General features: G+C 41.8%; 1 protein-coding gene across 1 annotated transcript in view; it reads right to left on the bottom strand.

Annotated features, from left to right (window-relative positions):
• The window catches only part of themis (thymocyte selection associated), a 58,774-nt gene that overhangs the window by 1,974 nt on the left and 29,865 nt on the right, over nucleotides 1-26,935 (bottom strand). Inside the window, exons 2-6 of the mRNA XM_048531605.1 lie at nucleotides 23,961-24,119; nucleotides 15,751-16,206; nucleotides 13,173-14,221; nucleotides 7,964-8,126; nucleotides 4,089-4,235 (exon numbers count right to left, since the gene is read on the bottom strand). Of these exons, the coding sequence (XP_048387562.1) occupies nucleotides 4,089-4,235; nucleotides 7,964-8,126; nucleotides 13,173-14,221; nucleotides 15,751-16,206; nucleotides 23,961-24,119 (1,974 nt within the window). The remainder of the gene's footprint in view (nucleotides 1-4,088; nucleotides 4,236-7,963; nucleotides 8,127-13,172; nucleotides 14,222-15,750; nucleotides 16,207-23,960; nucleotides 24,120-26,935) is intronic.

Below are 26,935 nucleotides of genomic sequence, written 5' to 3' on the forward strand. Positions count from 1 at the left end.
CAGATGTACAAGGCATGTTTTTCACATGAAGGATGGTGAATGCCTGGAACATGCTGCTGGAGGAGGTGGTGGAATCAGACACAATAACAGCATTCAAGAAGCACCTGGGTGAATACATGAATAGGAAGGAAATAGGGGGATATGGATGCTGTAACTGAAGACAATTTTAGTGAGGAAAGCCAAAATGTATCACTGCGGGCTTGGAGGGCTGAAGGGCCTGTTGCCGTGCTGTATTGTTCTTTGTTCCTTGTAACAATTTCGATCCGTAACGAACTAGGCTGCACAGTAAACACTCACTTGGAATGAATTGTTAAACTGTTTTATCTTGATTGGAGGAACACAGAGAGTAAGTGAGAAACAAATTTCTTTCTTTCCATTAATACAACTTGCCTTTGTACAACGATACCATTGCAAACCTAATTTCACAGCACTGGCTTCAAGATGTTTATCTATGTACGTTCTGCATGCCATACTTCTTGCAATCTCTCACTACGGGTAGGAGGAGGATGGGGAGGGAAATGAAACTTTAAAAGATAGGGAACACAACTCATTATTCAGAATATGTGCCCATTACTATTACTGCTCTCTGATGAAGGGTCTAGGCCCGAAACGTCAGCTTTTGTGCTCCTGAGATGCTGCTTGGCCTGCTGTGTTCATCCAGCCTCACATTTTATTATCTTGGAATTCTCCAGCATCTGCAGTTCCCATTATCTCTGATACTATTACTGCAGTGGTGTGATTTGAACTATGCAAAATTCCTGTCTTGGAAAGGTTTATTTAAGACAGGTTCCCAGTGAGCAATTTATCTTAAACGCTGCCAGTCAGGTTTTACAGAGCTTGGGACACTCGCCAGTGAAAGAGAAATACAGTTCCTGTTCATGAAAGGAACTACCTTTTGCTGCACAAAGAGGGCCAGGGGAGGCAGAAATGCCCTTCCAGTGCCATAAGGAAACCTTTAACCTCCCACTGGTAATTGAAGCTGCTTCACCACCCAGACAACCCTAATTCTATCCAAGTCCCAATAACTGACTGTATGTAGTAAGTATGCTCACCTTCTGTGACCCGAAAAGCTCCTCTTTCCCCAAGCCCTGATCTGTTGCTTTCTTCCCTTCTTGACTGCCAGGCATCAACCCCAAACATCTCCGTCTGTGGTCCCTGTTGTTTTTCTGCCCAGCAAGTGTCCCGTAGCTTTGAGCAATTGTCAGGAGGAACAGAAACCTCTTTTTAAAATAAGCTCCTGCCACTAAATTCAGCAGAAACCCCTGTCCTTAGTTTGCTAGTTCTTCTGTGTGCTGGCAGCTTCTCACTAACTCATTCTGTGTCTTTTTAGAGTCATATAGCATGGAAACAGACTCATCGGTCCAACCTGTCCACACTGACCATGTTCCCGAACTAAACTAGTCTGCATTTGATTTATATCCCTCCAAACTTTTCTTATTCATGTACTTATCCAAATGTGTTTTAAATATTGTAACCGTACCTGTATCCACCACTTCTTTTGGCTGTTCATTCCACACACGAACCACACTGTGTAAAACCGTTGCCCCTCATTTCCTTTTTAAACCTTTCTCCTCTCACCTGAAAAATATGCCATCCCATTCTGAACTCCCCTGCTATTCACCCTGTCTATGCCTCTCATGATTTTATAAATCTCAATAAGGTAATCCGTCAACCTCCTATGCTCCAGTAAAAAAAAAGTCGCAGTTTTATATCTCAAACATTCCATTCCCAGCAACTTCCTGGTAAATCTTTTCTGAACCCTCTCCAAATAAATAATGTGCTTCCTAAATCAAAGTGACCAGAACTGCACATAGGAAGAGGCCTCACCAATATCCTGTACAACCTAAACTATACTCAAAAGGTCTGAGCAATGAAGGCAAGTGCGCTAAACACCTTCTTAAACACGTTGTCTATTTGTGAAGCAAAATTCAAAAGAATTATGTACCTGGACTTCTCAGTCTCTCCGCTCTGCAACACTGCAACACATTAATTGTATAATTCCTGCCCTTGTTTGCAAGACCTCGCATTTATGAAAATTAAACTCCAACTGTCAGTCCTCAGTCCATTGATCCAATTGATCTAGACCCCTTTACAATCTTAGATAACCTTCTTCACTGTCCACTATACCACCAACTATGGTATCATCCACAAACTTATGAACCATGCCTCCTACATTCCCATCCAAATCATTTATATAAATGACAAACAAAAGTGGACCCAACCCTGTAGAACATCACTGGTCATAGGTTTCCAGTTCAAAAAAAAACCCTTCACCACCACCCTGTATCTCGTACCATAAAGCCAATTTTGTACCCAATTGGGAAGCTTAACCTAAATCCATTTGATCTAACGTTACCAGTTTGTCTACCATGTGGAAGTTTGTCAAAGTCTTCACCAAAGTCCAAATAAATAAGATCTACTACTTTGCCATCATCAATCTTCTTGGTCACTTCATTAAAAAACTCAAACAAGGTTGTGAGACACAATTTGCCATCCACAAAGCCATGCTGACTATCCTAATCAGTGCTTGCCCCATCAAATGTATGTTAATTCTATCTTTCAGAAACATCTCCATCAAGTTACCCACTATCGATGTCAGACTCACCAGTCTGTAGTTCCCAGGCTTCTCCTCACAGCCTTTCTTAAATAAAGGCACAACATTATCCACCTTCTGGTCCTCCAGCAGCTCACCCAGGATTATAGATGATACAAATATTTCTGCCAGGGTGTCCCTGTAACTTCTTCCCTGATTTCTCACAATGTCCTGGGAAACTCTTGATCAGGATTTATCCATCTTTATGTTTTCTAAGATCTCCAGCACGTTCTCTTCTGTAATGCCAACTGTTTTCAAAACATCAATATTTGTTTCCCCAAATTCTTTAGTCTCCATTTCTTTTCCACAGTAAAAACTGACACGAAATATTCATATAGTTTCTCCCCCATCTCCTGAGGTTCACAACATAGACGACCTTGTTGAGTCAATGATCCCTTTAAGAGACTTTATTCTCTCTCTAGTAGCTCTTTTGCTCTTAATGTACTTGTAGAAGCTCTTTGGATTGTCATAAAGATTAGTGTTCAGAACCAAGTGCCCAAAACAGTCACCTGTGTCATTTCTATTTTTGGGCTAATTTCCAAATTGTGACTATAGTTACTTACTAAGTACCTTGTACATTCCCTTCTCACAAAATGCATGCACTGATGCACAAGGCTGAACTCATGCTGTGCAACATTCATAACAAAGGTACCCAGCTGGTACATACCTTTGCTGAAGTGGACTTTAATGAGTCCATTAATGTGTTTGTTACTAATTTGCCACAGCATGATCTCAGCCCCTGAGAGCAGACAGGATGGGATGCTTTTAGCCACTGACTACAACAACTGCTGCCCATGATGTTAGATGATTGCTCAACCTGAATCACTGCTCACCCAGCTCAATTTCCCTCATGTTAAAGCCATAAAACTAATTTCAGCTGTATAGAACATAGAACGTAGAACATATTAGGTTAGAAGCTGAGACACTGGGCATAAATTTCTTTGAGGGTTTCTAAGTGGGTCTAATGTTAAGAGGGATTATGCACATTAGGGTTTTAAAATATTGTGCTCTGCAATTTGATGAAACTGTAAATTGATAATGTCAAGGTGAGCAAAACAGAGCCTCTGGGTTCTGAAAAACCAGAATAAGCAACTGTGTATAATTTTAATATTGCTAACAAAGATGAAGAGTTGATGCAATTGGATTCACTCTTGTAGTACACCAGTTTCAGAACTTGAGGATGTGACTTGCAGCAATGAGCACTTAACAGGACATTAAAACTGCAACCTATGTTTGAAATGACAAGAGTCTTCCTTTTTTCATTGCAGAGAAAAGTATCGTTATGTGAAAGTAAATGTGTCATGATGTATCTTGGACAGCAACTTTTGGACTTTCCTGCTTAACATTCCCTTGACTGATGCTGCCGTGCTATGTACACGCAGTGGTAAGCATCATAAGCTTCACTATTACTCTGACAGCTAAGTTGATACAAATTATATTTCTGTTTAAAAGGCAAACTATTCATCTAATTTGAAGACAAAAGCGTTAACCTCACCTCTCTTCTTCTTGCAGTTTTTCCTGTTTTGATGGTCATTTTCAGTCAATTGCTTCCTTAAGTCTTCAATTTTATTGCCATCAATATATTCATAGTCATGTTTGTCAGACAAATCCATTTTTTCAAGATCTAAAGGAAGGCTTTTGGCTAAAGAAAAGATTTAAAGGCATGGTTTACACAAATGACTAACAAGAAAGCCAAGTCTCTTATGGTAGTAGTTGAAAAATTCACAAATATTACTATTTGATCATTATGTCACCGCCTGGCAATTTCCTTTTAGTGCAGACATCATAATGGATTCTCAAACTTTTTTAACAGCAAAATCATTCCCCCACCCCGACCCCATCACCAGTATATTCTCGAGATTGAAAATGTCATTGTCTGTCACTCTCTCACACTCCTCTTTTTCTTCTTGCCTCCATTTCTGTTTCTCTTTCTCTGCCATTCTCCTTCTGTTTATCTGCTTTCTGTTTTTTTTGTTTCCTTCTAAAAATTGGTATCAAGCATAGTTAAATGGAGTTGAGACATACATTAGTTAAGAGTTTTCCTGCATGGCATATGAGGTTAATTGGTTGAATGGTTCATTCAATTGGTTGAATGGCGGCACGGTGGCTCAGTGATTAGCATTCCAGCCTCACAGCGCTAGGGATCCGGGTTCGATTCCAGCCTCGACTAACTGTCTGTGCGGAGTTTGCACATTCTCCCCGTGTCTGCGTGGGTTTCCTCTGGGTGCTCCGGTTTCCTCCCACAGTCCAAAGATGTGCAAGCTAGGCGGATTGGCCATGCTAAATTGCCCGTGGTGTTCAGGGCTGTGTGCATTATAGGGGGGATGGGTCTGGGTGGGATGCTTCAAGGGGCGGTGTGGACTTGCTGGGCCAAAGGGCCTGTTTCCACACTGTACGGAATCTAATCTAATCAAGTTCTTCTTTTAATTTCTATCTCTGTATAATCCCATAAGATGTAGGAGCAGAAAATAGGTTATTGGGCCCATCAAATCTGCTCCATCATTCAATGAAATCATGGTTGATCTGATAATCCTCAACTCCACTTATCCAGCTTTTCCCAACAACTATTGATTTCCTTGTTGATTAAAAATCCATGTACCTTAACCTTGAATGTATTTAATGATCAAGCCTTGATGGCCCTCTATGATAAAGAATTACGTAGATTCACTATCCTCTCAGAGAAGAAATTACTCCTCATCTCTGTCTTAAATGTGTGGTCACTTATTATGCCTTCAGATCCTAGACTCTGCTATAAGGGGAACCAACTTTTTTGCATCTACCTTGTCAAATCATGTACAAATCTTGTATGTTTCTCATTTTTCTACATTCCAATGAGTACAGGCCCAACCTACTCAATCTTTTCTCATAAGACAGTCCCTCCACCCTGGAATCAACCTAGTGAAGCTTCTTTGGACTCCCTCCTTTGCCAATTCATATCTTTCCTTACAGAAGGGGCCCAAATCCATTCACAGTATTCCAGCTGTGATCCGGTTAGTATCTTGTATAGTTTTAGCAAAACCACCTTACTTTTATGCTCCATTCACTTTGAAATGAAGGCTATAACGTTTCTTTTGCTTTCCCTATTACCAGCTAAATCTCAAGATTGCATTTCTTTTCACAGCTCTTGTTACATTTTATTTTCATCCTACTCCTTTGTTTCTTTTCACATTCTCTTTTGGGCACCTTTTTGCTAGATTGAAAACTAAAATGGTGAACAGTACAAGGCTGTCAGTGAAGTTCGGGGAGCGGACCAGGACAACGATGAATGTCAGAGTGTAGAATCTAGCAGTCTACGGAAACTGAATGATCCAGCAAATGACAACTCATTTATGGGGCTAATGGAAAGTGAAGAACAGAAGGCTAGGGAAAGTTCAAGCACACAGTAACTGGACCTTCAAAATTTTGCAGAAGGGAAACGTGGAGTTTAAATGTGAAAGTTTGCAGAACAGATGGTCACACACTGTTTTACAAATTACTCTAACATCAACTAGATCACAATTCCTAATTAATCATCTGAGATATAGGATTTCTTATTTTAATAGCCACTGTATATTTTTTGTGATTTATTTGATGTTATTCACTCACATAATTGAGCATATGCCTTTAACTCGTGGATTTATAAAAACGGATTACAAATTTTCAAAATTAATGCAGTGCTGTATTTCTGTCAATTTGCTCAAGGAATAAAAAATACAAGCCAAGTATGTAATACATATATATCTGTACATTATACAGCTCATCATCATGTCAGAGATATAGATCATTAATCCACACCCCAGTAGCAGACCAGCTGAAAGTTACAAACATTTCTCCTGACACTGCTCTTATTGGCTTTGATTTCTTCTATAAAGGCAAAATATGCTGGGTGCTGAAATCTGAAATAAAGACAGAAGGTGCTGAAAATACTTAACTGGTCAGGAAGTGTATCTGGAGAGATAAGCAGAGTTATGGTTTCAGGTGTATGACCTATCATTTTAACTCAAAATGTCAACACCCTACTGATGCTACCTGACCTCGTAAATGATTCAAGAAAGGCTGTGCCACCTAACAACAATGAAAGGTTCACACTGAACATGTGCAAAGTTCTGCACGTGCACACTTTGTGAAACTTTCTGCCAGTAAAATCATGGTGCCACCCAAGTAAGCAATAAATATGAGTGGAATGGAGTGATGTCACTGGCAGGCTACTGCACGTGCATGTTTTGACAGTGTCTTTGGGGATTTCAGCAGACATTCTCGTCTCAAATTTCTGCTTATATTTCTGGCTGCTTTGATACTGGTTCATTCATTCAGATTTGGAGAGACAAAATCGATAATTCAGTATTTCATTGGTTCATGAGCTTTCTATCTGGGCGAAAGAGCCAGATTTCATAGAAATCATATTTGCTTGTTTCTGCAATCTGCATTTAACCAAGGTCAATATTCAGGCAATTTTGGATCATTTCATCTCACTATTTCCCACCTAAACACGATTCCCAATCCCAACAGAACTCTGGCGTCCACCGTACACTTTGGCAATCACTGGCATTTAAAGTCCTGGCTAATGAGCGTCAAAACATTTGCTGCTGGAGAACAAGCAGTAAACCACGGAGCATAGTGACACAATCACTGAGAAAGGTGGCAGGGTCATACAAGGGAATAATTAAAAGTAACAATGATATAGGAAAATGTTAATATCATGTTTAGCAGATGTGCAGCACATTATTATATTGCTCCACAGAAGCAGAGCACAATTATAGGATACATAATGCAACAACCTCAATATGTTGCTCATCATATGAACCACAGCAGCTTCAGACTTCAGCTAAATAATTAAAAAAGAATGTTTTGTGCAAGCCCTCATTGTTACATTCAGTACCTACACATGCAAGGACACACAAATATTTTTATAAAATTCTATCAGGAATCAATCTGTCACTCACAAATTCAACTGAATACCTTAGCTAACTATTAGAAAAAAAAATGCCAGATGAAACTGAGTGTTTTCTTTCACCATTATCAGGCATATTTTCATTTTATGATCAAAATAAATGTCAATTTGACTGTTTGGAGAATCAACACCTATATATAAATCAATAGCTCACTGAGTTTATTCTTTCGGAAATTGAATTTGGGAACTTCTAAATTATCTTCAAATTCATCTAAGCCAAACTGGCCACACTGATAACTGCAGTTTAATTTAGTAAATATGGTTTAAATTTAAAACTGTGGCCTTGTCTTGAAAGAAGATCAGTTGCTTTGTAAGGAAGCCTAAAACAGAATCCGAACACTGGATGTGAATTCATCTGATAGTGTGCATCCCTCAAATTATACCAATACATTCTGACTTTTGACTCCTGAAAGTACAGCTGCAATTTACATATTACATACCTTTCAGCAATACCGTGTCTGCTTCTGGTGAAACGTAATCTGTTCTTTCTTTCAAGTGGTCTGTAATTGTTACACTTTGAAGAATATTTTCTGGCTTTGCAGTAATGTTAGGGATGTATTTCTGAGATTTAGCTTTGCTTCTTGGCATTTCCATTGATGAATGCTAATTTAAAAATAAAAGGCAGTGGTAAGCTGTACCAAAAAAAACCCACAGAATATTCTAACACTGAATAATCATGATGTAGACATGCTGATTTTGGACTGGGGTGGACAAAGTCAGAATTCACAGAATTCATTGGGTAAGAGTCCAACATGTTGATGTGAAAACACAAGAGTAAGGCTCCAAAAGCTTGTGTTTTCAAATAAACCTGTTTGAATATAACCTGGTGTTGTGTGGCTTCTGACTGAATAATGGTGTAATCTATAAGTAATGATTTGAAAACTACATGTTAGTTAAATCATGTCTTTCAATGCTCTCTTTGCACCCCTGTTGAGTTCCTCCACTTTTGTACAATAGGATGTTCATTTTCTCATTAGTACTGTCCTCAGTAAACTTTACTAGGGTCCCTGTTCTCTAAAGCATCAACTTAAAAATCCTTTTCCTCATTGACAAATCCATCCATGATGTCTCACTTCTCTACCTATGCAATATTCTGAAGCTTCTTATCTCAGACTGTGCACTTCAGCCCAAGTATGGCATTCTGTGCATTCTTGTCCTTCATTTCATCAGTAATGGTTCATTTCATCAGTAATGGGAGAAACTGCTGTCTCAACCAATTACCTGGAGGTCCCTCAAAAAACCTTGACTCTCTCCCCTTTAAAAACTGCTTTAAAACACATTTTTGAATGATGGTTCCATATATAAAAAGGTCAAAGCGACCCATTTGATTGCCATCCCATTTACCACCTTAAGCATTCACTCCCTCCACTACTGACACACACAGTGCACTACAGCAATTTATCAAGGATCACTGAACAGCACCTTCCAAACTCTCAAATCCTATCACCTACAAGCACAAGGGTAGCAGACACACTGAACCACACCAAATCCTGCAAGTTCCCCATCATGTCATATACCATCCTGACTTGGAACTAGATTGTCATTCTTTCACTGCTGCAGGGACAAAATCTTGGAACACCCTCCCTGACACCACAGTCACATCCCTAGGCTTGTAGCAGTTCAAGAAGGCAGCTCACCTATTTCTTAACAGCACTTAGGGATGGACAATAGATATTAGCCTAACTAGTGAAGCCCGCATCCCATGAATGAACGCTTTTGTAAAATTCCATTCATGTCTGCTGTAATTTTCTCTTCTTTTTAATCTATTAACATGCAATCATTTTGGTCTTATATAGCTTACAAGTATTATTACTTAACTTTGTCTTTATAAATGCACTAAATTTTCATATCTCATTCATGTCTTGGTAAGTTAAAAAATCTCATTTTAAGAAACTGGATTAAAAGGGTTTAGAGAGTGTGAGATAAAGGTTTAAACCCAGACTGGACTGAAAGATTATAGTCGTATTATTTTCCTTTTTGTCTGACAGTTGCGTGAAATACATTTGTGTCATGAATCCAGCTACTCAATCAGCATGTGAACAGAATATAAAAGTGCCATATTTCAGCACAAATTTCCAGGCTAAGAGGTTGCATTAACAGTTGGAATTTTGAGAACTGACTTAAAGTAAATACTGTTTGAAGTCACAGGCTACACAATGTATAACTAGCTACAAATTCACATTAGATTTGTTTAGAAATTAAGGATAGTATGATTGTTAAAGTGCCAGATAAATAACTTTAAATTAAGTTTTTATTAATTACTTTAATCTGTTTGTTGGAGAGATATAGGTGCACCATTACTACATATTTGGCTATGTTTTATGCAACATAGGATTGAAAGGGCTTGATATTGAATGCAAAACTCTTCAAAAGTGCCACAATTCCTCAACTTCCATCAAAATTTTCAATACTGTATTTTCATCAAAAATGCATTTTTTTTTCAGTTGAGCTTGAATTAGTTGATAATGGTCAATAACAAGGGGGCATGTTTTTAAGGTAAAAGGCAGAAGATTTAGAGGGATTTGTGGGCTCACGTTTTCACCCAGAGGGTGGCTGGTATCTGGAATGCACTGGTGGGAAGATAGTTGAGGTGAGAATGCTCACAACATTCAAAAAGTACTTGGATGACCACTTGAAACATCATAACATTCAAGGTCGAGTGCTGGAAAGGGGGACTAGTGTAGGTTTAGAGTAGTGTTTTGTCGATTCACACTTGATGGACCCTTGGCGCTTCCTGTACTGTATGATTCTTTGATTCTATAAATGGATCTGGATGGGGTGGAGGTGCAGTGACCAGACAGCAAGGTGGAGACTGGAGACCCTATTGCCTGACTGCATTCTGACTTAGTTCTGAGTAGGAAAACTTGATAATGCCTTCTCACCCGGAGGCTAATTGCAGCCATTAAAGTCTGACATGGGGTGGTAGGAGCACCCTGTTCCATTAGAGGCATCCAGCAGCAGGAACAGAGGAACCTGCAGGGAAACTGCCCCCTACCTACTCCCCTCAGGACCACCTTCTCAGAGGTAACTAACGCTGGGCAATAAATGCTGGCCAGCCACCAATACCCACTTCCCATGAGTGAATAAAAACAAACTCACTTCATTCAATTAAATCTCCATTTTGGATCCTGATGCAACCTCTCCAAATACCGTTTCCTTTTGCTCCATCATTGATACCTGGTCGAGGCTGAATTGTAATACCAGCTGTGGCACCATTACTGGTGGCACTGTTGATAATAGAGCACTGCTGACTTCTGCCACCCGACAACAGGGTTTCCAGGGTGAAACTCTCCTTACAGGAGTTGGAAATGCAACGACAGGTGAGCACCTGATTCAATCCCATCAGACATCCAGAAAATGACCACGGTGAGCTTCTAACCGTTTCCAAATGGAGGTTGGGCTCCCCTCACCCCCATTCAATTCTGCCCTATGTAATTGCATTATGCTGTGTTCTGAGTACAGCTTATTATATTAAAAGCTATATAATTATTTAAGAAATGGGAGGGTGTTCTTCATATAAATTATAAATAAAGTAACTGCAATATAAAACATTGTCACACCAAAACCATTTATTTCTGGCTTCTTGAACTAGAGAAAAAAAAACAAATATCAGCAAATACCAAAAAACAAATACCCTCCACACAACAAAGTGTGGAGCTGGATGAACACAGCAGACCAAGCAGCATCATAGGAGCACAAAAGCTGATGTTTCGGGCCTAGATCCTTCATCGGAGAGGGTTCTAGAATAAATAGGGAGAGAGCATGAGGCGGACTGAAGATGGATAGAGGAGAAGATAGGTGGAGGAGAGTATAGGTGGGGGGGTGGGGAGGGGATAGGTCAGTCTGGGGAGGACGGACAGTTCAAGGAGGCAGAATGAGGTTAGTAGGTAGGAAATGGAGGTACAGGAGGCCCAGAATGGGCATGACCCCCATCACAGGCCGCAAGATGACTTTCCACATCAAGATGTTCACCTGCACATTTGCCAATATGGTACACTGCATCCGCTGTACCCATTGCAGCTTCCTCTACATTGGGGAAACCAAGCGGAGGCTTGGGGACCGCTTTGCAGAACACGTACGCTTGGTTCACAATAAACAAATGCACCTCCCAGTCGCAAACCATTTCAACTTCCCTTCCCATTCCTTAGACAACATGTCCATCCTGGGCCTCCTGCAGTGCCATAATGATGCCACCCGAAGGTTGCAGGAACAGCAATTCATATTCCGCCTGGGAACCCTGCAGCCTAATGGTATCAATGTGGACTTCACCAGTTTCAAAATCTCCCCTCCCCCCACTGCATCCCTGCTCACCGATCCCTTCCTCTCACCTCAAGCCGCACCTCCATTTCCTACCTACTAATCTCATCTCGCCTCCTTGACTTGTCCATCCTCCCTGGACTGACCTATCCCCTCCCTACCTCCCCACCTATACTCTGCTCTCCATCTATCTTCTCCTCTATCCATCTTCGGTCTGCCTCCCCCTCTTTCCCTGTTTATCTCAGAATCCTCTCCCCATCCCCCTGTTCTGATGAAGGGTCTAGGCCCGAAACATCAGCTTTTGTGCTCCTGAGATGCTGCTTGGCCTGCTGTGTTCATCCAGCTGCACACTTTGTTATCTCAGATTCTCCAGCATCTGTAGTTCCCATTATCTCTGATCACAATCCTCCACACAACACTTTGATTCAACATATGTTTTACAAGCTTTCCAAAGACAATCTTGTGTTTGAGTAATGATTTCAACTACCATCCCCAAAATCGTAAATTGTCCTCCCTTCCTACTGAACACATTGCTGGGTATGTTCCACAAACCCTCCTCTACTTTATCCAAGTAACAATTACTGAAGATTTGACTTCTGCAAGAAAACAGAAATTCTCTGCAGCCGTAGGTCAGATGGTTCCCCCAGCCTGTTCACCATTCAGTAACATGATGGTTAAACTTGCTTGCTTTATCCTTGTGTCCTGCAATTCCCTTCATGTCCAAAATAAAATCAATCCCAGTCTGAATATACTCTTTGATAAAGTTTCCATACATCACTCGGATAGAGAAATCCAAAGATTTACATCACTCTTAGTGGAAAAAAAAATCTTCATCTCAGTCCTAAATTACCTCCTCCTGACCTTGAGACTCTGACTTTTGCTTCCAAATGCTACAGTTTGGGGAATCATCCTCTCACATCTATCCTATCAACATCTCTGAGTATGTTACACCTTTCACTGTGATAAAGCTACTCAACAGCTGGGTGAGATGAGGCGGTAAAGACCCTCCTTGCTCCATAGCTGGCCAAATATGCTTCCAAAATCATTTTTCTGAGTAGAAATCCAGAATAATTACTGAGCTTTGTTTCTCCTGAGAAATAAGGCTCTCAGGCCATGGTACTTTCATTATCATTCTGCCCTGACTTACCATTTAGGATCTTTCTACTCTGTATGTCTCAACAACGTAATTAACAAACTTCCTCAGCCAAGCTGTTTTTCCTAATGGCCTTCTGTGGAAAGACACTGGCAGACCAACATGATGTACTCCACTCCAGTCATTTTAAAGGTTTGGATTTTCATTGCTTTTGCTTTTAAATGGAAGTAACTGCTTTGTGTAAACAATTTTAAATCCTTAATACTGCTGACCCTCTTTGATATGAAGAATTGACTTACCTTTGGAGACTTATGGGGGTTTGGTTTTCGAGGTTGAGGTGGATACAGCCGCAACGGTTTAGTTGATGATATAGGTGACTGAGGTTTCTTTGGAGGACGGGGAGGAGGATGCAATGTGGAATTTTCATATCTCCGCATCATGTAGTACAAGTCTTCGCTGATCTCTTCTACGACGGTTTTCGGAGTAGAACATGGAATATTTACTGCTGTCTCCTGTAACACTTGTATGGACAGGTTTACCCTCTGCACTGGAATTTTGAAACATTCTGATGGGTTGTCCAGCATGCTCACCAGTAAGCATGGATCCACAATCTCCTCCTCAATTCGTAATGAAGGCAAGGCTGCCAAATTGTCATTGATTGACAAATCTCTTACGGATACTTTAACATTAAAGGGAAGGCTAAAATGTTCGCAGATGTCAGAAATATTGTATTGCTTTTTATCATGGATGACTTCAACAAAGCTTCCTTCCATGTAGGTAGGAAGAAGGACTTGTTCGTAGTCTTTTCCCACAATTTTTTCACAAGCCAGTGCTTCAACTATCCGTTTATCTCCCTCACAGCTGACTTCAATGCTCTGGCATTGATGAACGAGAAACTGGTCACCTACTTCCACAGGCGAAAACTCTGTATAATCAGATTCAAACATCTTTGTTGCAATGACATGCAAGTGGTCATTGCTGTTTATAGCAAGCTTCAGATCATACACTGTAGGGAACTCTCTCGGTCTTCTTTTGAATCGTCCTTTGTAGGTTTTAGGAATTAAAAAGTGCTTTTTATTCAAATCGCTTCTATTCTCAGATGCAATCGCTTTCTTGGCAAAGTGTTTCTCATGAATAACTATTACTCTTCCTGCTTTCAGGGAATTGTAAATGTGCTGGTGGTCAGGGCACTCAATTATTTCAGCCAACATGGGGAAATCTTCATCCAGTCTTTTAAAAATGTCAATTAATGACAGAGGCTGTACAAAGGAGTTAACATCATAAAGTTCTGTCACATCTACAACCTCTACATCAAGGTTAGATGGTATGTGTACAATTTCTTTTCGGACTGAAGGAAATAATTAAGAGAAAAACAAAATCAGTTTTTTATCTTCACTAACAAGATTATTTGTCACATTTTGAATTCAAGAAGTGCATTCTAGAAGCCACATTTTAGTTACACCCTTCCCAACACCTCTATTTTCTTCCTCTGAAACATGCAGCAGAAGCCAAATGGACAACTGCTAATGCTGGCAGATGCACAACAACAATGCAAAGGTTTTCCAAAGCAACACTCCCCTTGCCCACTAAATACCTTGCCACTTTTAAAATGCAAAACTAATAAAATAAAAACAGAACCACAGGGATTGAACTTAATCATTGCCACTTCAAAACATTGATACTCCCCTGCATAACTACTGGTTACTTTGTTGTTCTGCATTCAGCTTCACTTTTTCTCTCTTTCTACACATAGTTTCTACAATTGCTGAAAATCTTTTATAGGAGCAAGTGACAGATGTGTAAGTCATAAGATAAAAGTGGGGATAAATGGGATATTTGTGCCCTGACGCTGTTGGGAAATGAATGACCTGAAAACAAAACAGTCACATGTGGAACAACTTGCCAAATTTTATTTAGGTGCTTTGCACAGCCACAGTGTTACATTTAATTTACAATTTCTTCCTGCTTTCCAAAGGGAAAATAATTGCAACACTAATCTTATACTTTTGTCTCATCTTTACATAAATAAATGCACTGATTTAGATATCAGATATGCATTTATTGAACTTTCAATGTCTGCATCTCCAAGTTAACACAAGAATGCAGGTTTGCCTATGGGAACTGGAGGAATTGCTCCTATATTTGTACCAGACAAAAAGTTACAGCAAGTCTGTGAGCATAATCCGAAACTTCTGCTCCTGGTGGGTACTGCTTTGAGTTCAGAGAACAAAGCATAGAAAGTAGTTACCCATTCACAAATGAACCAGTAACTGGGAATTAGTGAAGATCCAAAGATCATGAAAGGTCAAGCAAGCTCATGCGTAGATTGTAGGTTTAATTGAAAATGGGTTCAGATAAATCAAGATTCATACAGGTGACCAGAATGAGCTGTGCACCATTTGAATTTTTAAAAATTTATTGAGTTGTCTTTATTAGATGACCGAAAATCTATATGAGGGCGAAGGATCTCAGCAAAGCACTTACAAAATTTTACAAATTTTTAATGCTTGCCTGAGTAGTAATTACCTTCTTTAAATTGAGAATGGAAACAGCAGAGGTTTCCCTAACTTTGTCCATCTTAAATGTCTGCACTGTTCTTTTTATCTATAGCAGATTTTGCTTTGACACTCCGTCTTGCATTACAATTGACCTTTGTTATAGCAAGTGTTCATTTATGATTTTGGAACATAATGACTGTGATAAACCGCTAACAAGTTGGTCAGGATTTTCTTTTCTCGTTCTTAACCCACATTTCTGTATGTTCATCATTGTGATCTCTAAATTGCAGGGGGGCAAGTGCAAAAGCAGAAAATCTCAAACCATTTGTTTGACATAAAAAGTAGAAGATAATGACAAAAAGTACAATGTTTTGCTTACATTTCATCACTGCTTGTATTTCATACACAGGTACCAGGCTCAGATCATTTTGAAGATACTCATTGTAAGGATTTGGTTCCCAAGCAGTTAATGTTTTTGCTAGCTTCACAACTCGCCTTCGGTGTTTAGGCAACTTCCATTCTATAATCTCCTTCAGTGTATAAAACTGGTCATCTTCGCATTCATAAAATGTTCCTTTATATGACAATGGAAGCATTACTGTCTCATTTTTATCTCCTCTGTTAACAGTACAATTCACATACTGCTCTCCATCCACTTCGACCAGAGAGTTTATCACTATATGTTCATGTTCGCTTATTAAGATGTCATCCACCTGTATATCCACGTTGCTGAAAAAGTGAGGGTGGCCCAAACGGTTATGCCCAATTTGTACTGACTTTGTAATATCACCAATACAACCATAGGGACATGGGTCAGCAAGAACCTTGAAGAAACCTGATGCAAGAATCATTCAAAATTAAATGTTAGATGTTAACTTTTATATACAAAAGCATGGTATAACTTGAAATGATTTATGAGTTTCTTTCCTTCATGTGCATTAGATGTTGCAGCAAACATATATAGATGGTTTCACATATTGGTGCAACTTTGCTTGAATTTCCACTTTGACCCAGATCAGATCAATGTAATGGGTATTAATTAGGATTTGAAGCAAAATTTAAAACACTACTGTTATGCATAAATTGTTGCTATATGAAACATACCAATTTTGAATCCATTACTTTAGTTGCTCACTAATTATAGATTATGGACAAAACATTTTAAGACATTGTGTAAGCCAAATCACCGTTCACATCATACTGATCATGGTTGCATGCCCAAATATTTGCACAACAGCCCAAATGCAGACTTTGACAGCATTTTTATGATTCTAAATGTTATGCATCTTGTTATAAAATCAGTGCAACTGACGCGAAGTTTTTCTGTGCAAGTTGCACTTCACTCAACAAACTAGATTTCCCAACACTTTTCTCATGGTTAGAACAGAAGTGGTTTTAGAAATGTGTCAAAATTACTTTTTTGTGGAAATAGTGTGCAATCGTATATGGGATACTGACTTCTTTTTGTCTAAAATGTGATGTACTTGCTCATGTACATGTGCAAGTTACACCAAATTTACTTAATGTGATAAAACTTCCCAAAATGCTTCTTGAGGTCTTATCAAACAATAATTTACACTTGAGTCATTAAAGGAAAACATGATTAAAAGCTTAACCAGAAGCATCTTAAGACCAGAATGAGGTGTCAGCAGTTAAATGATTAAACCTGGGAGGAATAAAGGGCCAAACTGCAGGTATCTTTGCGTGCCTTGGAATTGGAGGAGGTCACCAAGGGAGGATTGTTTAGCCTATGTAGGGATTGGTAAACAAAAATAAAAAAACGGAACTCTTGCAAACCAAGAGTTGATGAATGTCAGGAGACGAAGGGTGACAAGTGAAAAGGACTAGTTAAATTCAGTGTTACAATGGAGGCGTGGAGATTAGCCATTTTCAGTCAAAATGTTGTGTCAAGTGAGATTCTTGGCACCCAGTGTGCCATGGTTCGGAGGTGTTAACATATAGGAGACAGTGACATTTATCAGAAGGCTCAGGATGGTGTTGGAAAATGACATGCTACAATCTAGAGTAGGAAAAAAATCAATTGGCAGACAGCTGAGTAGGGTTTACCGAAACAAGGGTGGGCATGAGAAAGAGGAGCCAAATGACGGGCAACTTTCAAACAGCAGGTGATTCAGTTACAGTTGAAGTACATTCCCGATGTACATTCAACAGGGAAATGGTAGGACGAACAAATCCAGAGTTTCCCAGATGATATAAAAGGTAGGTACAATTGGGAATCAACAAGAATCCCAAAGGTTTGAGGGAGTGAGACTGGAGGTGTGAAAAAGCAAATAAGAGAATCAAAGAGTAACAATGAAAGGGCGAACAGTTAATACAAAGGGAAATTCCAAACTCTTCCATAGGCATATAAAAATTGAGAGAGTGGTTAGAGGAAGAATAGGGATGATCAGAGACCAAAATGGGAATTTACAAATGAAGAATGAGACAGAGCTAATGGGAACTGCAGATGCTGGAGAATTCCAAGATAATAAAATGTGAGGCTGGATGAACGCAGCAGGCCAAGCAGCATCTCAGGAGCACAAAAGCTGACGTTTCGGGCCTAGACCCTTCATCAGAGAGGGGGATGGGGAGAGGGAACTGGAATAAATAGGGAGAGAGGGGGAGGCGGACCGAAGATGGAGAGAAAAGAAGATAGGTGGAGATATTATAGGTGGGGAGGTAGGGAGGGGATAGGTCAGTCCAGGGAAGACGGACAGGTCAAGGAGGTGGGATGAGGTTAGTAGGTAGATGGGGGTGCGGCTTGGGGTGGGAGGAAGGGATGGGTGAGAGGAAGAACCGGTTAGGGAGGCAGAGACAGGTTGGACTGGTTTTGGGATGCAGTGGGTGGGGGGGGAAGAGCTGGGCTGGTTGTGTGGTGCAGTGGGGGGAGGGGACGAACTGGGCTGGTTTAGGGATGCAGTAGGGGAAGGGGAGATTTTGAAACTGGTGAAGTCCACATTGATACCATATGGCTGCAGGGTTCCCAGGCGGAATATGAGTTGCTGTTCCTGCAACCTTCGGGTGGCATCATTGTGGCAGTGCAGGAGGCCCATGATGGACATGTCATCTAGAGAATGGGAGGGGGAGTGGAAATGGTTTGCGACTGGGAGGTGCAGTTGTTTGTTGCGAACTGAGCGGAGGTGTTCTGCAAAGCGGTCCCCAAGCCTCCGCTTGGTTTCCCCAATGTAGAGGAAGCCGCACCAGGTACAGTGGATGCAGTATACCACATTGGCAGATGTGCAGGTGAACCTCTGCTTAATGTGGAATGTCATCTTGGGGCCTGGGATAGGGGTGAGGGAGGAGGTGTGGGGGCAAGTGTAGCATTTCCTGCGGTTGCAGGGGAAGGTGCCGGGTGTGGTGGGGTTGGAGGGCAGTGTGGAGCGAACAAGGGAGTCACGGAGAGAGTGGTCTCTCCGGAAAGCAGACAGGGGTGGGGATGGAAAAATGTCTTGGGTGGTGGGGTCGGATTGTAAATGGCGGAAGTGTCGGAGGATGATGCGTTATATCCGGAGGTTGGTAGGGTGGTGTGTGAGAACGAGGAGGATCCTCTTAGGGCGGTTGTGGCGGGGGCGGGGTGTGAGGGATGTGTTGCGGGAAATATGGGAGACGCGGTCAAGGGCGTTCTCGATCACTGTGGAGGGAAAGTTGCGGTCCTTAAAGAACTTGGACATCTGGGATGTGCGGGAGTGGAATGTCTTATCGTGGGAGCAGATGCGGCGGAGGCGGAGCAATTGGGAATAGGGGATGGAATTTTTGCAGGAGGGTGGGTGGGAGGAGGTGTATTCTAGGTAGCTGTGGGAGTCGGTGGGCTTGAAATGGACATCAGTTACAAGCTGGTTGCCTGAGATGGAGACTGAGAGGACCAGGAAGGTGAGGGATGTGCTGGAGATGGCCCAGATGAACTGAAGGTTGGGGTGGAAGGTGTTGGTGAAGTGGATGAACTGTTCGAGCTCCTCTGGTGAGCAAGAGGCGGCGCCGATACAGTCATCAATGTACCGGAGGAAGAGGTGGGGTTTGGGGCCTGTTTAGGTGCAGAAGAGGGACTGTTCCACGTAACCTGCAAAGAAGCAGGCATAGCTGGGGCCCATTGCCACCCACTTTGTCTGTAGGAAGTGGGAGGAATCGAACGGGAAGTTGTTGAGGGTGAGGACGAGTTCGGCTAGGCGGATGAGGGGTGTCGGTGAAGGGGGACTGGTCGGGCCTGCAGGACAGGAAGAAGCGGAGGGCCTTGAGGCCATCTGCATGCGAAATACAGGTGTACAGGGACTGGACGTCCATGGTGAATATGAGGTGTTGGGGGCCAGGGAATTGGAAGTCCTGGAGGACGTGGAGGGCGTGGGTGGTGTCACGGACGTAGGTGGGGAGTTCCTGGACCAAAGGGGAGAAAACGAATACCAGTCACAGTTGGACGTAGAGCAGTTTTTCCGCCGTCTTCGCCTCCATGCCTACTTCTTCAACCGGGAGCCTAACCCTCCCTCCACTGACCCCTTCACCCGCTTCCAACACAAGTCCTCCTCCTGGACACCACCCCCAGGCCTCCTACCCTCCCTCGACCTCTTCATCTCCAACTGCCGTCGAGACATTAACCGCCTCAACCTCTCCACCCCTCTCACCCACTCCAACCTCTCCCCCGCAGAACGGGCAGCCCTCCGCTCCAACCCCAACCTCACCATCAAACCCGCAGACAAGGGTGGCGCAGTGGTAGTATGGCGCACTGACCTCTACATCGCCGAGGCCAGACGCCAACTCTCCGACGCCACCTCCTACCGCCCCCTCGATTATGACCCCACCCCCGAGCACCAAACCATCATCTCCAACACCATTCACGACCTCATCACCTCAGGGGACCTCCCACCCACAGCCTCCAACCTCATTGTTCCCCAACCCCGCACGGCCCGTTTCTATCTCCTTCCCAAAATCCACAAACATGCCTGCCCTGGTCGACCCATCGTCTCAGCCTGCTCCTGCCCCACCGAACTCATCTCCACCTATCCGGACTCCATTTTCTCCCCTTTGGTCCAGGAACTTCCCACCTACGTCCGTGACACCACCCACACCCTCCACCTCCTCCAGGACTTCCAATTCCCTGGCCCCCAACTCCTCATATTCACCATGGACGTCCAGTCCCTGTACACCTGCATTCCGCATGGAGATGGCCTCAAGGCCCTCCGCTTCTTCCTGTCCCGCAGGCCCGACCAGTCCCCCTCCACCGACACTCTCATCCGCCTAGTTGAACTCGTCCTACAGACTAAGGGGGTGGCCATGGGCACCCGCATGGGCCCCAGCTATGCCTGCCTCTTTGTAGGTTATGTGGAACAGTCCCTCTTCCGCACCTACACAGGCCCCAAACCCCACCTCTTCCTCCGGTACATTGATGACTGTATCGGCGCCGCCTCTTGCTCCCCAGAGGAGCTCGAACAGTTCATCCACTTCACCAACACCTTCCACCCCAACCTTCAGTTCACCTGGGCCATCTCCAGCACATCCCTCACCTTCCTGGACCTCTCAGTCTCCATCTCAGGCAACCAGCTTGTAACTGATGTCCATTTCAAGCCCACCGACTCCCACAGCTACCTAGAATACACCTCCTCCCACCCACCCTCCTGCAAAAATTCCATCCCCTATTCCCAATTCCTCCGCCTCCGCCGCATCTGCTCCCATGATAAGACATTCCACTCCCGCACATCCCAGATGTCCAAGTTCTTTAAGGACCGCAACTTTCCCTCCACAGTGATCGAGAACGCCCTTGACCGCGTCTCCCGTATTTCCTGCAACACATCCCTCACACCCCGCCCCCGCCACAACCGCCCTAAGAGGATCCCCCTCGTTCTCACACACCACCCTACCAACCTCCGGATACAACGCATCATCCTCCGACACTTCCGCCATTTACAATCCGACCCCACCACCCAAGACATTTTTCCATCCCCACCCCTGTCTGCTTTCCGGAGAGACCACTCTCTCCGTGACTCCCTTGTTCGCTCCACACTGCCCTCCAACCCCACCACACCCGGCACCTTCCCCTGCAACCGCAGGAAATGCTACACTTGCCCCCACACCTCCTCCCTCACCCCTATCCCAGGCCCCAAGATGACATTCCACATTAAGCAGAGGTTCACCTGCACATCTGCCAATGTGGTATACTGCATCCACTGTACCCGGTGCGGCTTCCTCTACATTGGGGAAACCAAGCGGAGGCTTGGGGACCGCTTTGCAGAACACTTCCGCTCAGTTCGCAACAAACAACTGCACCTCCCAGTCGCAAACCATTTCCACTCCCCCTCCCATTCTCTAGATGACATGTCCATCATGGGCCTCCTGCACTGCCACAATGATGCCACCCGAAGGTTGCAGGAACAGCAACTCATATTCCGCCTGGGAACCCTGCAGCCATATGGTATCAATGTGGACTTCACCAGTTTCAAAATCCCCCCTTCCCCTACTGCATCCCTAAACCAGCCCAGTTCGTTCCCTCCCCCCACTGCACCACACAACCAGCCCAGCTCTTCCCCCCCACCCACTGCATCCCAAAACCAGTCCAACCTGTCTCTGCCTCCCTAACCTGTTCTTCCTCTCACCCATCCCTTCCTCCCACCCCAAGCCGCACCCCCATCTACCTACTAACCTCATCCCACCTCCTTGACCTGTCCGTCTTCCCTGGACTGACCTATCCCCTCCCCACCTCCCCACCTATACTCTCTCCACCTATCTTCTTTACTCTCCATCTTCGGTCCGCCTCCCCCTCTCTCCCTATTTATTCCAGTTTCCTCTCCCCATCCCCCTCTCTGATGAAGGGTCTAGGCCCGAAACGTCAGCTTTTGTGCTCCTGAGATGCTGCTTGGCCTGCTGTGGTCATCCAGCCTCACATTTTATTATAAGGGGACAGAGCTGATGTTTTAAATGAATGCTTTGCAGTTGTCTTTATAAAAGTGGGGGATGTCATCCAGACCATGGTTACAGATGGAGTCTGTCACTATAGAAGTTCAAAAGTAATAAGGAAGAAGCCTTGGATAGAATATTGGCACTTAATGTTGACAAGGCACTAGGGATTGGATAATACGCATCAAAGGATTTGGAAGGAAGTAAAGTAGAAATTACAGCAACAGTGACTATAATTTTTCAATTTTCCCCGACTCAGAGAAAGTGCCAGAAAACTGGAGAATTGCAAACATCACAGCCTAGTTCAAGAAAAGTTGCAGGGACAGCTCCAGCAATTACAGACCAGTTTAACTTTGTTGGAGGGGAATTTTCTAGCAACAATTATTAGTTATAGAATTAGTAATCACATGGGAAGAAAAGTGGGTTGGTTTGGAAGAGTCAGCATGGATATCTAAAGAGGAAATTGCGTTTAAGTAATTTGTGGGAGATTTTTGAAGAGTTAACAGAAATAGTGAATGATGGTAAAGCTGTTGATGTAGTACACATAGATTTCCAGAAGGCATTTGATACAGTGGCCACACAAAAGATTTGATGACACTTATAGGTCATGGTAATAAAAGGGACAATAGCAATGTAGATATACTGTATGATAGGAAACAGAAAATAATGGTCAACGGATTGTTTTTGGGCTGGAGGAAGGTTCGTAGTAGAGTTGACCAGGGTCATTACTAGGACCTTTGCTTTCCTGATGTCTTTGGATCTTGGGTGGTAGGGGACAATTTTGAAGTTTTCCAATGGCACTAAACTTGGAAGAACTATAAACTGAGAAGAGGACCGTACAGAACTTCAAAAGGAGTTGGTGGACTGGGTGGATAGGTGGCGTATGAGGTTCAAGACAGGGAAGTGTGCAGTGATGTACTTTGGTTGGAAGAACACTGAAATATAAAATAAAAACACTGAAATAAATCAAAATAAACAGTAAAAATACTGAAAGAGTATAAAATAATTCTAAAGGGGTGCAAGAGCAGAGGGACCTGGATGTTTATTTGCAAGGATCATTGAAGGTGGCAGGGCAATTGGAGGCAGCAATGAATAAAGCATACAGCGTTCTTGGCATTAGTAATAGCAGCATAAAGCATAAGTGCAAGGAGGTGATATTGAACTTGTACAAGACACTTGTTAGAACTCAGTTAGAATATTGGGTACAGTTGTGGGTGCCGAATTATAGTAAAGACATGAGTGCATTGGAGAGAGTGCAGAAGCAACTTAATGCAATGGTTCCTGGTATAAGAAATGTCACTTATGAGGACAGATCAATGAAAATGGGTCATTTCCTCTTAGAAAGAAGACGACAGCGAGAAAATCTGCTTCATGTTTACAAGTCATGAGCAGGCTCGACAGTGTAGTTGGTGGAAGCTGTTTTCAGTTGTAAACGAAACAAGAATGCAGGGCATAGATTGAAAGTGGTGTGCAAAAGAAACAAGGACAATGTGAGAAAAAGCTTTTTCACTCAGAAAGTAGTAACGGATTGCACTTCCACTTCAGGCTTGAGCAGAAAATCACAAAAAGTTTCTCAATACAGATTTTTTTTATTCTCTGCATATTTTCCCACCTTTCTCACCAATGCTCACACCACACAGGAAGGGGAAAAATCCACCCATAGTACTTTGGAGGAGATCCTTAAGATATACAAATGAAGTACAAAAATACCTGGGTAGTCCAGTGGTAGCTCCACGGTATTTGTGAAATCATTGCTCTCAGTACCATCACAACTTTCTGCTTTAATTTTCGCGATTTTGAAACCAATGACTTTAATTACTTCTCCAGTAGCCAGGCAACACTCATGTCCATGCATTTCATAAACAGAACCTGAGAAAACATTTTCCAGCATTATTTTCAAAACTTTTGACTCATTAAAGTGTGCTTACAGAATCTTGGAAATGGAAGAAATTGGTTTGGATATGTTGTTTAAACATTCTGAATCAGCAGAAAAGTAGGAAATAGACATCATGTAAATATAAACATTATTGAATAAAACAAAATGCTGATATTGATTATGGGGAAATAATATCTCTGGCCAGCAATTAAAGACTTACAGTATCAGACTGAACTATGATATTGCAAATAGGCCATTACATTTTAATTTTACACGCCTCATAAAAATAAATCATGTATATTATGACAGAATATTTTTTCCAAAACCCAATTTTAGATTTTTAAAAACGTGAACAAAGGTAGCTTTACCTCCATAAATAAAGTGCAAAAATACTAATATTCTATAATGTAATGTGTTACAATAATTCTAGTGAAAATCGTTTCCAGGCATTTTTGCATTATTAGGTCATTCTTGCAGTAGCACAGATAAATGTTTCACATTGCAACAACACAGAAATCCTGATGCAGCTGACTTTTAGGAATTACCTAGCACTTGGAACTTCTAGAAAAATTCTCTTAGAAAAGTTAGAGTTGTAGATTTCATAAGGTTCCAAATGACTTGAGTTAAAGGCAACCTGCAAAAGGTAAGTCAATTAAAACTTGCTCTAAATGCAGCTGACTATTCATCTCCCCCACCCAATTAACACACCACTGATATCCCCCAAATCTTACATAGATGCCTGATGCACCACCCTGGACCCCGGCACCCACATCCTGAAAACTCTTATCTGGACATTCCCTACTAGCCTCACAGCCACCTGAACATTCCTGACCCTCCAAAAGTATGTGGTTTTTTAATCTCCAATCAGGGTCAGAATTCAGGCCATATTTCAAGAATCATTTTATGTCATCTTCCAAGGTAGACAGTAATGAAATACATAGAAGATCTGGTAATTCAAAACAGAATTTCATTCGTAGCATCTATCTTATTCGCACAGTAGGCAACCTTGAAGCTAATATGCAAGAGTTTAATTTAAATATCAAACTGAATTTAAATTAGAATTCAGAACAATTTACCATTATGACCAGATTATGTTGTGCATTCTGTGCAGATCGAGTTATACTGAAGTTCATAATGGAACAGCTGTGTTTCTAAGAAGATTTTGGCTTTTCTGTACCTTTCAGTTTCTCTTTGCCTTTTTTTAAAAATTGCTTGTTTTTAAGTAGCCTTGAGAATATTTCACTTGTATGGCATGGTAATTGTTAAAAATCCACTTAACCATACGTGGTTCATCCATCTTGACTGGCTTCAAACTCCTTCCATTGCAGCATCAATTTATTGTTAAGGAATTGCAGGGTTTTTACCTCCATTACTCTACTGAAAGCTCTTAATGTATAACATTTGTCACTTGATAAAATTATCTGCTCTGTGGACTACACAGCAAGTGTTCTCAATGTACGTTACTAATAATGCCCTATACACCCGAAAGCAAGGAACACATCTGTAAACATCATGGTCATAAAGCTAACGTAGCCTCAAGAGTACTAGGGGTTGGTACAATTATCATTTTAGCCGTGCCATTATAGAGGAAAGATTGCTCAACAAGACCAGACATTTCTCTAGGAAGAAGGGTGATTCAGAGTGATCTTATGTTGCTCTTAAATACCTCACAATTGATTTCACAGTTGTGTTTTTGTGTGTAATAGAAAGTCTCCTTGGAATGTTGCACAGTAACACAGGAGAAATCAGTTAAGTCTTAGGTCTTCTCAATGATCTGTTTGTTTCTTCTCAGTATGCATGTTTGTCAAATAAAATGGCATTTCAAAAACAAATCATTCTGGTGCACATAATTAGATGTCAGCAATGTATAAAGCATACATTAAGCACAGTTGATCTTTTCAACATGTTTGGTTAAAAATGCTTACAAACTCCTTCCCACAAACTACAAGAATTATAAAATTTGAAGAGGCTTGAGTTCCTCTTGAATTGTTGCATCCATTTTACAATTGCTGTTACAACAGTTATTACCTGGTAATAATAATTCAAGGCAAACTATCTAACTTTGATGGAGCACACAGGATAAACTGCAAAATGGCTGAAAAGTAAAGTGCACAATGTACTTGATAATATTTGTTAGCTTGTACAAAGCTCTCTGCTAATAAGCTTATAAATTACACAAGTTATTTTCTGCAGTCACGTACTGTGGATAATTTACCTGTGTATAAGACATCAAACAGAAGTCTAGAAAATTTTCTGTAGTTGTCACAATTACTCAAACAGGAGAGTGAAGTAAGGCATGATGCAAATAGTTAAACTTGAACATTTTAATAGACTTTATATAACCTCATATAGAATTTGCTAATTGCAGTAGAAAAGCAACAAACATTATCCCCCATTAGCTGGATTCACACCCATTTGTCTAATCATGCTGAAATTTTGTACCATAAGATGTTTAAAAGTGAAGATTGATAAAGTTGCAGCAAGTGTAAACTTCATTTTTTTTATCATATCTACCAACAATTAAAAACCAAGAGAATTAAACCATACTTTTATAATCACTACATTTCAGTGCCAGAAAACTTGACTGTACATGTAACACATTTAGTCTTAAAAAGGCACTTGGACTGAAACAAACAAGGCTGAACTTTCTGCAGCAAGTTCCATTCAGATTTCCTCTGGATATGCTTCAAAGTCAGCCCATTCAGACAACAACGTGATATTTTCCTAAAACTACTGGCAGGTGTTTCAGAGAGTAACTTCTGGATTTCTGTATTTAAGCACACCACTGCCTTTTGCTCGCTGTGATATG

The sequence above is a fragment of the Stegostoma tigrinum genome, chromosome 4 (assembly GCF_030684315.1).
Source record: "Stegostoma tigrinum isolate sSteTig4 chromosome 4, sSteTig4.hap1, whole genome shotgun sequence".
Taxonomy (NCBI): Eukaryota; Metazoa; Chordata; class Chondrichthyes; order Orectolobiformes; family Stegostomatidae; genus Stegostoma; species Stegostoma tigrinum.